The sequence below is a fragment of the Gobius niger genome (genome assembly GCF_951799975.1).
Source record: "Gobius niger genome assembly, chromosome: 2".
Classification (NCBI taxonomy): domain Eukaryota; kingdom Metazoa; phylum Chordata; class Actinopteri; order Gobiiformes; family Gobiidae; genus Gobius; species Gobius niger.
In genome coordinates, this window is record NC_136853.1 from 24,107,122 (window position 1) to 24,122,030 (window position 14,909).

A 14,909-nucleotide genomic window follows, 5' to 3' on the forward strand; every position below is an offset into this window, starting at 1 on the left:
ACAGCAACTGTTGCACCAACAGAGAAGTTTAATGTATTATTTGTACAAAGGCTCGAGACACTTGGTCCACCTCTCCTCCAGTGTCTGTGCACCAGTGTATGAATGAAAGTGTGAATGGCTGAGTGCTTCTGGGATTGCTCTTTGAGTACCTGATACAAACTGAAACTATTTACCATTTTACTAAACCCTTTCAATACTGTTCGTTTCATTCAATTCAAACAATGCTTGTGCATTGTGGCCTCTGTCTCCTAGTGGTGCGATCATTCTGGGATATACTGCACATGGTACATACCCTTGTTGTATGCTGAGTTTGTAGGTGTTTACGGATGTGCCGATCCCTGGTTGCCACTCACATGTCCATACTTTGTTACTTGCTGGTACCCCCCGCCGAGCAAAACAGTCTAAATTACGCACTCCTCCTTAAAAAAAAGACACAGCAGAAGTGCCTTCAGTTGTTAGTACAGGTTTTGTGAATGATGATTCAACTGAGAATTCGATGATTCAAAGTGAGTTTCATTACCTGGCTGAAACTCACAGTGTTGAGGAATTGTACAGGAATCTACACAATTTCCTGAAAGAAACACAAAAATAAATTGCAGTAAAAAAACAATGTGCATTTTAACCCACTCAGTACTTTCTACAGTGGACCCTGAACCCAATCTTCTTCTAGTACAATTTGTTTTGACATCATGCATCTTACTACAAAATGTGTTTTTTTGATCATCAACAAGCAAATTAGATGTTTTTTTGTTATTGTTAGGTGTGAAATGTTGCTCATAATCCCCTCCCTGTTAAGGACTGAGATGTAAAATGTGTTTGGCTCACACCCAACAATTCAAGCTGTACTTCAGATCATATAAATATGTGAAAAATAAAAAAGGAGATATGGGTAAAATGAGTCAATAACTGTAAATAAATGAATTGGTTCAGAGCCTTTAGGCAAAGAGCTTACCTACGGCTTGAACTTGAGTGAAAAGATCTAGAAATAATACAGAATTATTCATCTGAGAACATCAAGTAAATATGACACATTTGAGTTAATATCTAATCATAAAGTTTCGTACGTACCAACGGTGAGCAAGATTAAGACCAAAAGCCCTGTGTGATCCATGGACTGAACCCTCAGTGCACACATTCTCCTTCAGCCTCACTCTGAGACTGAAGGAAGCGGTGTGGGCACTAAATGTAGTCAGCGTATACGGGGTGGAGACTTCTGTAGAGTTCACAGAGGCAAAGAACCAAGTAGGAGGTGAACTTCTTTAATCGGTAGCACGGTGATGGTGAGGTGATATGCAAGTCTGTTTTCCATACCAAGAAAATGCACATCTTTCCTGCTAATTGACGGGTTCAAATATGGGGCAAGGCTTCAGATTTATCATATTAACATGAAATTATCTATGCCTACATGTTTGTCCTTTTTCCATGTAATTACTCATCACTCTATGCTATTCTGGTTCTATCCCATGCTTCTACTGAGCAGTGAAGCAAACACCTTCCCTGTGATCTGAAACTAATCTAATATTTCTGACCTGATATAAACTGTTAAAAAAGCTTCTTGCAAAGACATTATTTAGATCACCTAGTACGTATCTATATACAGTGTTGAGGGGAAAGTATTACAAAAAGTACATTACTTTTTTCACTAACTAAGGAATATAACATCACTTACACAAAATACGGGAACATATTAGTCATTACAAAGCAACAAAAAAAAAAACTCCCTTAAAATTTTGGACAATGATGATGATGATGTCAAAACAAAACAGAGAGAATGGGGGGAAATGAAGGAAGAAACTGCACTTTTGCTCAGCAAAAAAAAAAAAAAGTATCATGTAAAGTGCTTTGTGACTATGTCTGTGAAAGGCGCTATATAAATAAAGATCTTCTTCAGCTTTATTACTATTTTCAGTTTATATTTTGCCAAAGTAACTCAAAGTAGTGTAACACAGCTACACTTTTGAAACAGTAATATATGTGTAATACAAACAAATGACACTTTTATAGCTGAAATCACTAATATATGTTACAGGTTTAAAGTAACTTGCCCAACACTGCTTTTTTATTTCCCAAATGCACTAATTAATTTACGCAGCATTTTAAAGAAACCTTTACTTTCCCATCATACTGTATATCTCAGGTACTGTTTCAGTCTGAGTTTTTACATCTAAGAATGACAGTATATCTTACACACTGTATGGCCTATTGAAAGTACTGTCCACCTGTACCACACGCTGTCTAAGTGAAATGTGACCCCATTCGATGTGACAGAATCCTGCGCACGTGGATGTTCCTCTGTTGTTAAAAAGCTCGAACTGGCCGGAAAACGGTAATGTTCTCTAAACATCTTGTTCCTCTTTAGCTAAAATGCAAAGGCAGGAAGTTCACACCTCGGTTCAGTTAACAAGTGTAAAAATAATCTTCCTTGTCAGTTATTTGGGTTGTTCAGCAGTGGTGACCTCGCCTCAGGGTGGCATTTGGGGAGTTAGATCAGGGGGCTTGGATGTTTTGTTCACAGGGTAAGTCTCCAGAACTGACCGCGAGGTCCTTTAAAGAGTCCTTTAAAGTGACCAACATCGAGCACATGTTTTTGGATTACTGTCACCATATAAGGAAACAGTTGCAAGTTACTTTATGTTATGTGTCGACATTGTTTCATTTTTGGATAGATGATGGAAAGTACTTATGATCAAAAGCAATGATTACTTTCACAGTTTTTACAGTCAGCCCACTCATCCGTTAGTCAAAAGTAAATTTCCCCGGTTGTGCCCTTATCATCCTGAAGATCAGCAGTGACTTTGCAGACGGCGTGACATTAAAGAGTTTGTGGGTTCTTCTTGCAGTTTCTTTCTGATGGAAAGTGCGTCAAAGCTTATAAAAGTCGTGCAACTGTGCAAGAACTCGTCTTTGTTCAAATCCATTTAATAAAAAATTAGGAGCAAGCCCAGGGCAGCAAGAGTCAACAAAAATACTTATATAGATATGCTCTGATGACTCTTCAAAAGCAACTATTTCAACACAGATTGTAATGAAAGTTATAGCTATAGGAGTAAGACATGTGCTTCTAGATGTACAGGACTAAATAATGTTGCTTTACTTCATACACTGCTTGTTGAGACAATTACATAAAAAATGTGTGTGGTTTTCATGCTACCTTTAACTTTACAACTGTATTGGCATTGTGAGCGTTTACTGGACTTATTTTAAATGTAATAATTATAGTAACCACTAGATGCCGCTGCACCACACGTGACCACTGGACTGCTCTCATAGTCTACTGTTCCTCCAGAGCATTTGACCCAGTGACAAGTTTCTCAAACATTTACTTTAATAAACTGTGCTCTTTAGAGTTCATCTCAAGCACTGTTTTGTTATTGAGTAATTTAATACACTGAACATGTGTAAAACATTTACTTTTCCTCTATTACAGTTTGTGTTTCTTGCATGTTCACTGTTGCATGTTCACTATATATTTAAGTTTAACATATTTTTTGATTTGCTTCTTCTATTTTTCGCAGCCTGCCTTTCATACATACCTGTTCTGAAAATCACATGCACTGAGTCCACTCAACAAGTACATGTTCCTTTCCTTTCCCTGTGGGCTAAAAAAACAACAACAAATCATTTTTAATTACTTTTTTTGTGTAGGTTTATTAACCCTTTGGGTGCCAAAACCGCTGAACTAGGACCAGAGATTCCACTTCAATATCACATCTTCAAGTTATGCTTTTACTTTCCCCAACTTTATTTCTGATATTCATTGCTGTTTTTCTAACACATGACATGAATGTGATTTGCTTTATCTGTGAAATGTCACGGGCAGTGGTCAAGACATGATGATTCTTTGTTCAGCTGTAAAGGTGAGTACCTCCCATCTGAAGCAAATGTTAGTGTCACTGAACGTGGACATGAAGACACTCTTGAAGACACTTGGATGGGGCAGGGGTAGAGGTGGAGAGTCGTTTTGAGGAGACTGGTTGGTCACACAGCCCTTGAAGAGACAAGGGAAGACAGAGGGTTCTGACAAATGCTGGTCCAACACCATCCTTGTTACTGAAGAGACAAGTACATAATATGCCATTTTGTCCTCAGCACAACGAAAGCCACAGTCCAGAGTTCACAAGTGCTTTACTGGATCAGTGCCTGAAAAGAACGTTTTTTGCTTTACATTTGTCTAAGGGATTATTGAAAAGTCTAAGATTCAAGTTTACTGGGCAACATTTTGGGTAACCAAAATAATGTCGATAGACACATTTGAAATGATCCTTTCCCTCCTGCATTTTGTCAATAACAATGATTTTGTGAGATGAGGGCAGCCAGGCCATGGTAAACCATTCAGGGTCCGTCCAGTAATAGTCATGATTATTTGTACTTTGCAGCTTTATGGAAGCCACATAAGGAACTTGTCTTATGAAATGACAACAGCTTTCAAGGGACGATCAACTAAACGTTTACAGTCCTAAATGAAACCGGTAAATGGATACAGAGTATATGCAGTGACTGAAAGCAGTACAGGGTATGTTCTGCAATGGCTCCTGCACACAGGAAGATGTTGTGATGAAGCAGAGACATAAGTTCCACCCATGTGATTGTGCAAGAACTAATGTGTCTGTACAAAGGCAGGGAGCAGGAGTTTACATGGATGACTATTACATGTCTCCAACTGCTGCAAATTAATTATGTGACCGTGACACTGGAGTGTGTGGAACAGTATATATGATTAAAGGAATGTCACACGGTGCTGTCACAAGTTTACTCCATATTCAATGGATGTTGTTGATGCTGCACAACAGCAGAGGGTAAACCATCAACTGCATTTAAGAGACAAGAGCCGGAGTGATGGGAGACATTGAACTGTGGAGCTCATGCACAAGAACCATCGAGGTACCACAAGCACACCGCTGTCCTTGCCTGTAGTGTACAGACAGATAGACCCAGGGCTGATGGGAGTCCCCCTGCAGACAGGGCTGAAGACCATGGAAGAGCTTACTGTTCTTATTCCCCAGTCCCTTCATGACAGAAGTGACTGGTGGTCTTTTAAAGAAAGGTGTCTCTGGACACAGCTGCTCATACCAAGAGCTGGTTCATGTATTTTGTGTTGAAAATGATTTGTGGTTTGTATCTTTCACTGTATTTTATTCCATTCTGGGCCTCTGTCTAACAAAGTGGGACAGTGACACAACATGACATGGAAAAATACATATGGTCATTGGCAGGGCCGCCTTAACCACTGGGCTTGCATGGGCTGGAGGAGCCCAGGGGCTTTTTTTGAGCATAATTTTTTTTCTCCACCTCTGTGAGTATAAGTGAGCATGAAAACAATAAAATTCATGAAATGGCTCTGATTGCTTACATTAATGAGTAAGCTGAACGTGTAGTGGAGCCATCTCGGGTTAGAGTGAGTGTTTGTGGGTGTGAACAAATGTTCAGACAGAGGGTCCAGTTCCAATTTCAGAAACTGATAATAGATGTTTATCTTTACTTTTTACTAAATACTAAAACCCCTGATTGTCCCACTTTACCTGAATCTACCCATTCTGTTTATCAAGAGAAACAAAAATAATGAAATGCTACACTTTATGCACTAAACAGGCCTTTTGAGGCCCCTTTATATCACGCTCCTTCAGAGACTCCATGAAATATACATTTCCAAAGATGTTTACCTCCAGCAGGCCACTCGCCCTGCGGGTTCCAAGGACTTGTTCTTATCAGCGGTAAACAGACTGAGTTCAGCCCCTGAACTGCAAACTGAACTCCAACAAGGTCATGTTAAGCAAATTATGATGAATAATAACTTCCTTCTGACTAAAGGGTTGTTGCTGCTTGATCAACTGTTACGGTGTAACAAGTAACGTGATCCTACTTTTATTATTATTATTCATGTCTTTTTGAGAATCATCAGCAACCTCACACAGCCCCCACCTGAACTAAGCACTTTTTCTCCAGTTTGACTTTACCCAAATCTAAAAGCTTCTTGATAAAAGCATCAAAATAGCAAAGAAGAAAAAGAGACGTAAAAAAAAGGATGAAAACGCAACCAAAACGTTTAAAAGTGACAAAAAAGTGAGAAAAATGCAACAAAAAAGTGACAAAAAACGTAACAAAAACACAACATAAAAGCAATGAATAAGTGACAACAACGCGGCAACAATGCAAGGGAAAATCTTAGATCAGTTTTGTGGGTCTTAGCTTTCAAATCAGGCAATACACTGGCCTATAGGCTGTAAAATATCCAGTCGAGAAGCTTTTAGATTTGGGTAAAACTGGAGAAAATAATCTCGTTTACGGTGGGGGTTAAGAGGCTTGAAAAATCCTTATTTTTCTCCTTCATGATGAACCAATCCTTATTTTGCTTTGGCAATGAAACGCCTCTTATTGGTCGGCCTTGGCGCCTTCCCTGGCTGTGGGCGGGTTGTTTCTTATTTGGACACCAGCGCACCAGTACATCCCACTTGGACATCACAAGCAGAGGCAACGTGGTTTCCGCACTGACAGGGACCGGGAATAATGGGCCAGATCAGCTGGAGCGCGCAAACTTTCACCGTAGACTAACAAGTCAGGTCCGGCTTGCGTATCGGGCGCAATGCAGAAAACTTCCCTGGTGCTCCTTAAAGATTAGTATGCAGGAGCTGTGATCGCGGTGTGAGTTTTTGTCGTGACTCGGAAGCGTGGAGAGAAATGGGCACCCTTTTCAGTTGCCACGGGGGGGAATAGCGAACAGGTGTTGTGTGATTCTCATTCATTAGCAGTGAGGGTGCGTCGTGGCCGATCCGACGGAGGTGTTTGTGGCCGCGCTACGGGACCGTGATGGATCAGGAAGGCGCTTCAGCAGCTGCAGACAGTCAGTCCTCGTCTGGGTCTCACACCTTGTCAGAGGGAGACGATCTCGCGCCTGAGCTGGACTTAAAATGCATCGAAGAGGACGACAACCCCGGCTTTCAGTGCGTCAGCGAAGTGGGCAATGGCACCTCTCCAAACGAGCCATACGAGGACGAGGAGGAAGAGGAGGATGAGGATGAAAAGGTAAACAAGTTTTTGGGTTTTGCATGATCTAAACAGGTCCTCTTGTGTTGGCAAAGCGTGCATCATGTTTATTTTATACAGCACGTGCGCAGGACACAGCCGCCAGTGACATGTGTGCCAGTCACAGTTTTCACAGAGCAGCCGAATTTATTATGGAAGTCGATGGTGGATGTTTGTTTGATGTTTTTCCCTAACAGGTTTGACTGGACTGGCTTGGATAAACTTACGGGTGTGGTGAATTAGGAGTGCTTGACTCTGCTCCAAATGATATCATATGCAGCATGACTTTAGGCTGTAGGCGGGGTGCACTGTCTCTGGATGGTTCTCTGAGAAATGGGACAATACAGTACAGTACGCAATAGGCTTCACAACATTGTCCAAGTCCTTTATTGCAGTATGTCACATCCCCCTTTTCTTCATCTGACACACTTTTTGACCTACCTAATATGTGCACTAGATTGTAGTGTCATAACTTTTAGATTATTGTTAAGTTATTGTATTTGTGTGACTTTTCCCAGATATGTTGGTGAATGGTGGGAAAACAGCAGAGTTTTCCCAGGCTTGAAGAGCTGTTCATTTAGATTACAGATGTTTTACAGAAGCAATACTCTGTTTGTGGACAATGTTTTGACCCACCCTAGAACTCTTTATCTGTTTACTACATTTGCGTTGCCCACCAGAGCCTCAGACGTGACGACACGGCGCTCCCCCCTCTCGAGAAGAACTGCCATCTTTCTTTCCCATTGACTCAGACAAGCAGGACAATAAATTGGCAATAAGGTCACAAAACAAAATTCGTCAGCATTAATATGACGTTACCATTTCACAAGTTATGATGACTAAGAGGATGCTGCCAGCTTTGATTGCAAAAGAGACACTTTCTTTAGTGTGTTTTTAAATGTCTTCTATGTTCATTTTATATTGACTTTAATTTGGACACTAGAAGAAATAGTCCATATTAAAAGAAAAGACACACAAAAATGACAAATGTATCTCCTAGAGGCTCAGAAGCCAGTGAGTACACTGGAAAAAGTCCAGGGTTGGCGAATGCAGTGATGATGCTGTTCACTGCACATGCCCCGGTACATGAGAGGGCGCAGTACAGCAGGGCAGTTTGGCGGACCCGCATTTAAAAACATTTGGCTTGCACTGCTCCATCATGGGACCCTCAGTAGCATCCACATGGCATCGTGCTCTCCACAGGTGGGCAGAATACACGGAAGTGCAATACACTTACACAGTCTGATTTGAACAGGTGTTGAGCACATTCCTAACCTGCGGATCAGCCCCTCAGCCCGTCCATAAAGCATTCAACACTGTCTGTAAATGTCTCTCTCATCAGACAAGTCTGCAGTCACACAGGCAGTGCCCCAAACATTTACATTTTTCAATGACATTAAGTCTGATTAAAAGAACCGAAATCAGGGAATGTGATTTGGAGTCCTCCCTGCTCTGGGAGTTCATGATGATACTTGTCTTTGAATTGTATTTCATGTCTCAGTCTGTTTCATACTGAGAGCACACATGTAACAGAGCTTTGACAAGAAATGCCCAGGTCATAAGCGGACATTAGGTGGTTAATGGTACTGCTGCCAATCCTACACTGTAAAAGTCATATATAATTTTTATGTGCCAATGAAGAATATGTGTGTAGGACTGCACAATGGTGATAGTAATGCAGAGGTTTGTAAAAGAACAGTGGTTTAGGCTTTCACTTGTACCCAGGTTGGTAAGCAGTACGTCTTATTTGACAACATCATCGCATGCATGAAGACGTTTGCAGCATGTTTAGATAACTGTGGCCTTATAAAACAAAAATATGAATTGGCACCATGTGACTCTGTTTCTTGTTGCAAGGGTGTGACTGTCATAGATACTAAATAATACAATCTGGGATAGTAACCCAACTACAGTGTGATGGATTATCACATAATATAGAACGTGTAAGCCTATGGCACATTTCAAATAAGAAAAACCTTTCTGGCAGAAAAGTGAGAAATCATCTCATCTGTCTATTAGGAAGTGTAGAAGAGAGGAAAATACTTAAAGTTGGGGTTAAGCAAGACACTCTGACCTCTATATAACTCTATAACACTGTTGTAGTTTTAGCCGGAAAGTCCTCAGTGCACTCGAGTGACATCACTCTTCTCACTAAACCCCGTCTCCGGTATCACTCCAAGTCCGTACTTAGCACAGGCTAGTGTTTCAAAGCGCTTTATTATTATAGCAGTTGGCTCGACACCTTTTACCACGACTGTTTTGATTCTGAGCTTCAGCAGAAGTGTCTGTGCCGTCATTTACAAGAGCTGTCCAACAGGGCGGCACGGTGGCACAGTGGTTAGCGCTCGTGCCTCACAGCTAGAAGAGCCAGGGTTCGATCCCCAGCTGGACGGGGCCTTTCTGTGTGCAGTTTGCATGTTGGGCCAGAGTGAATGAGATTGTGAGTGGTGGTGGTGGGAGGGGCCGGCAGATTGGCCGCCTCGCTTTCACCAGGCTTCACCAGGGCAGCTGTGGATACAGTAGTCACTTACCATCACAGAGTATGTGTGAATGAATAATGACTACAGTGTCCCGCTTTTTAAATTATATTAATTAATTAATTAATTAATTAATTTATTATTTATTTATTTTTATTTATTTGTTTTTTGTTCATTTATTTTTTACTAATTAATTAATTATTTTATTATTATTTATTTATTTATTTATTACTATTATTATTATTTATTATTGATTGTGCCATATCAATTACATTACTAAATTATTAAAATTGTGATTAGCAGTGATGACATCACAGCTTCATTGACATTTGAAATTTAATGTGATCTTTGTAGTAGATACTTGTACTCTGTAATTACTAGTCAATCACAAATATAATGAAAAATGAGAGGGATGTTTTCTGCCCCATTTTGCCAAAACACTCCGGCTGTACTCCATTGTGGTTATGTGTTATGTGTCGCAATTTTTGTCCGTCAAGAGACGCCAAAAATGTATATTATAATCTGTTGAAAATCTCAAATTTGCATAATAATTCTGCACACAGTGTATAGGTCTCTTGTAAAGGGCAGCAAATACTCACTTCACAATGTAGCCTCCTTTTTTATTACACTTTTGTGCCATTTTCCTACAATGAAAGTGTGTGTTTTTATTGTGTTGCCTGTGTATAAGTCCCTGGACAACGACAGTGTAATGATTATCTGAAGATGGTTCACCTTCGTGCTGAGCAGGCCCTGGTGTTTTGTGGACGTAAATCCAGAGCCGTAAGTAGGAAACCGTCAGGTGTCATCGTGAGTTTTTTTTCCTAAGAGGATTAGCAGCTTAAGAATCTTCTGACTCCTGCTCCAGACTCACTGTGCCTTTAGTGGAGTTATCTTTGAGTTTTGACGCCATGACGTTCATTTATTCATTCACGTGTGATTTCTGTCAAAGCCCTAAAACTGAATGAACCTTTTTCCGGTTAACACATCAATAAGATGTCTCTGGGTCGATATGTTTGTCCGTGCAACACATCAGCAGAAAACAAGGTAAGAGTTTGTGTTATACAATGCTGATGACGATTAAGAAACAGTAACTTTCTGCAATAGACGTGCGATCAATTATTTACATTCAACTTAAGTGATTACTTAATAATGAATTCACACTGTACACTACCTGCATGGGAAAGAGAACTTAACTTATGTAAAAGATCTATTTTTAACCAAATTCATCTAGACACACATTGATTTTAAGTATTGTCTTTTGTTTACCCCATGGAACAGCTTTTACATAAATAGATGATCTGATGTAATATAAAAATGAGAAGTAGGAGACAGTCAGAAACACGATTGCTCAATTCTTCATCAATCAACTTGTTTTGTTTTTGTCCAAAGCTTTACTACAGCCTCTTTAGCTTTGATATGTATTATGTATTGTTTTTATATTTGTTATGGTTTTATGTGTTATGCTTTTTAAACTGATTATCCACCGTGGAAAGCACTTTGTAACTATGTTTTGAAAAGTGCTATACAAATAAAATGTACTATTATTATTATTATTAGGAGGGCAAGAAATATGAGCTTTCAAAACACATGTTTCATATTTACTGTTGGCAGTGATACAAACCATGCCCTGAATGACCAGCTAGAAAACGCTATTTTTGCAGTGGGTAATCAAAGAATGGACTTGGATGAGGACCTATCCAATCTAAATCTCATTCCTGGCCATCTTTAATCAACATCTCCATGGAGACGAGCTGGAGATGTCCAGCTCCCAGTAAAGTATCTGTATCTGTTATAAAATAGATGCTTTCCTTTAATTAGATTTATTGGGTGAACTGTTTGGCCTCTGCATGAACGTTAAATGAGCGATTTCAGATGGTTGGGGCAGATGTTGGGTGGAGTGGTCAGATGAAACCTGGTCCACTGCGGAGGAACGGCTCTCAGTGTTTACGTCGTTTGGTTCACTCGTACAAATGTGTCTTTCTCTGTGAATCAGCAGTAAATAGTAATTGTCTTGATGTTAATCTGTGTCATGGTAATCCAATTATATTCTCATTGTCTCATTGGATTATTTTTTGCGAGGCTCTGAATGGAAATGCAAATGTAGCTTTTATGGAATGAATTGTTTTTGTGGAGATAATGACTCGGACCTCTTCACCGCTCTGGAGCAGTGTGTTGCTTCAGTGATGAGACCATTTGAAGGTTGTTGTTTTCTATTTTGATAGACGATAAACGATTTTGTTTTTTCTGCACTGCTAATGATTTTTATTACATTTTTGTCATAGACTTATAAGCTTTTCGCAAGACTAGGCTGTGTTTTGTAGAGACAGGAAATATTGAGAAAGGACGGGGGTTGGGGGAGGCTCTTGGGAATCAGTCTGTTTAGTTTGAGCGGATACTGTGTTTGAATATATAGTATCACAGACCACAGATCTCTTGAGATACAAGCTTGCAGAAGCATGTTTGTTTTGTCAATGCTTGTTCCTTTTCTTGCATGGTATCATTAGTTATTGAAAAGCTCTCAAAGCCCGAAGGCAATCCTTTGGTTGGTAAATAAGAATGATTCTACTTTAAATTCTGTCTGACTAATGCTGTATTTTGCTTTGACAACATCAGCTTGTGGCTACTGTCCACAGTGCTCGGCTGAGGGAGGAAGCAGGCAGGTTCCATTTGATGTTTTCTCAGAGCTCAGCTGGTTGTCCGCCTCGGGCAGAAATGGTAGGTGAAAGGGCACAGGCTGTTGCCAAGCTTCTCTTACCTGCTGTGGCCTGCACTGGCTTTGAAACGCTGTTAAAGGCCCAGCACATCCACCTTCTTCAGTGCGGTCGTGTTACCATGACCACATAACAAACCACTGTGAGCTCTATCTGAGGCATTTGGGATTTAAATGTATGTTTGTGAGAAAAATAAAGTCAGTAAGTTCCATTTCTGTGCTGACAATAAGGTGTTGGTGGAAGCAGATGACGTCTGAGGTCATTGTCTGACAGTCAATTGAAGGCAATTTGAATGCTGAAATAGTTTGATGGTGTTGATCAGGGGTCTTTTCTGTGCCGCTTTGTCACATTTTGTTGAATCAAATTGAAATCATGTTGTATGTTTTGAGTTGCTTGTGCCTGTTCAAAACTGCATCGTCTGCGTTTACAGGGGGTTAAATAAGTATTTGATCCACCACTAATTTTGCAATTTCTCCCACTTCGAAAGGAGAGGTCTGTAGTTTGAGTACACTTTAGGGCACTTCAACTGTGAGACACAGAATCCGGAAGAGAAAAAATCAGAAAATCCCATTTCAACTACTTACTATTTGTGTTTTCTTGCAGAAAATATGTGTTTGATATAATAGGAAAATAAATTTTGGGTAAAAACACCCAAATTTCACCACACTTGGCCCCATACATCCTCTCCTCATCACGGGGCAGTCCCCCCCCCAAAGCCTGGCGTTTCCAACCCCCTCCTTTACAGTTGGTGGTGTTTCTCTTCTAAACATGGTGATGAGTTTACACCAAATGGTTTGGTCTCATCTGTCCTCATGGCCTTCTCCAACGCCTCCTCTGGATCCTCCTCACATGTTCAGATGAGACTAAAATAGAACTTTTTGGTATAAACTCTGCTCGCCGTGTTTGGAGGAAGAAGAATGATGAGTGTCATCCCAGCTGAACAACTGTTGGGGGAAATTCACATTTCTCAAAATCCTCTTGGGGCCCAGAAGACGCATGCTCGGATGTGGCTGGTTCTATTAAGCATGTACTAAATCTATACTTCTTTATTTCTATGTTGAACAGAGTTTTGCTGTATTAAATACTATGGGTACTATGGGTGATGGAAAGAGACCAACTTGTGCCAGGGATCTCTAGATCGGGCGATTGAGGAATTAAAGCAAGTTTTAAGACCCAGCTCCAATTATCAGGACATTATGTATAGTGTAAAGATTAGGAGGAAAGTGAAAATTATCTTCATCTACTTGGTTTGTTGATGGCATAACACTTAAGTGGCAATTTTATGTACAAAAGTTGACAGTTTACATGTTCAAAATATAAATGACATGAGAAAAGGGCCTGTATGTACAGTAGGTGAAATGTTCTCTTATGTCACTGAAATATTAACCCTCACATCTTGGCATCTTGAATATAATAGGGTTGAGTATGTTCAAACCCGGGATGTACACTATGTCCTACAGAATCATCTATTGTTTTCTCTTTCACCTCTGGACAGGGCCATGATCGCCTGTGCCAAAAAATTACACAACTTTTTTTTCTTTTTCTTTTTTTTTAGATGGATTTTTATTGCGATTCATGTCCATTTATTATCTTTACTGCCTTTAATAGGTAACTACATTCATCCACTGCTTGGGGAAATTGTGTTTGAGTATCGAGCTGCAGAGAGAAGCACTGAGGGAGGGATTGGATCACGATTTGATTTATATCCCAGCCCTATTGCAGTGTCATTATCTTATGGGAATACACTAGACTGGTGTAATATATCACTTTGACGCTCCACACTTTCACACATTAGTTTCACATTGGTTTCAACTTTTTCTTTTAGATGGACCACATCTTGTTCCCTCCTGCCGCGTGTCTGCGGAAATGCAGTAATCCCGACCTGACGGTGGGATTAAATCCAGCTCTGAAACTGAAACGGTATCTGAGTGACGATGGGAGTCACATACGCCGGAGGAGCCTCGGGGGTGGACTTACAGGTAATTAGGTCAACAGCCTGAGTCTGGGAGAGGGGCAATAAACATAAATAACATGCCCACCTCTACCGCTCTATAACACCAGGTCTCTTGGGCATATGTATTAAGCTCCTCCTTGTCAAACACAATGGGCTCCTCCATTTCACAAAGGAGGAAGTTTGTGCAGTTTCTTGCATCACTTCTCAAATTGTGAGCTCGCTGTTTCCTTCTGCAAAGTGACGAGGACAGGCTCATGAAAAAAGTTAGCACTCAATTATTTCTATGTGTAACGCCTACAATGCTTTGCAAACAAAGGGTTGGTCTAACACAAATTAAATGAATCCTGTATAGTTGCATTTTAATGTTTCAGTTTGTGTTGAGTGAAGTAATAAATGCTCACTTTTTACATTATACAAAAACTGTTAGACATGCTCTGATATACAGGCGCTCCTCATATAGTTAGAATATCATGAAAAAGTGCATTCACTTGTGAAACTAATACATGATAGACTCACTACATGTAAAGTGACATATGTGGCCTTTATCTGTTTTCATGTAGATTATTATCGCTCAGTTTGTAAAATTCCCAAATTAAAAATCTCAGAAAATTTGAATATTTTAAAAATGGACTGTGAGCCATAATCATCAACATTATGACAAATAAAGGTTACATATGTCACTTTGCGTGTAATGAGTCTATATCATAGATTAGTTTTGCATTTCAAGTTGAATAATACAAGTACGTG

At 40.0% G+C, this 14,909-nt stretch overlaps 1 protein-coding gene across 7 annotated transcripts in view; it reads left to right on the forward strand.

Annotated features, from left to right (window-relative positions):
- Nucleotides 1–6,446: 6,446 nt before the first annotated feature.
- mast4 (microtubule associated serine/threonine kinase family member 4) overlaps nucleotides 6,447–14,909 on the forward strand; it is a 34,774-nt gene continuing 26,311 nt past the window's right edge. For 4 of the 7 annotated variants that reach the window (XM_079551248.1, XM_079551249.1, XM_079551250.1 and 1 more), the window contains exons 1-2: nucleotides 6,448–7,020; nucleotides 14,034–14,187. In XM_079551248.1, coding sequence (XP_079407374.1) covers nucleotides 6,805–7,020; nucleotides 14,034–14,187 — 370 coding nt within the window. In that variant the 5' untranslated portion in view covers nucleotides 6,448–6,804. Of the gene's footprint in view, nucleotides 7,021–14,033; nucleotides 14,188–14,909 lie in introns of all 7 variants that reach the window. The other 3 variants (XM_079551247.1, XM_079551239.1, XM_079551244.1) reach the window with 1 other exon arrangement.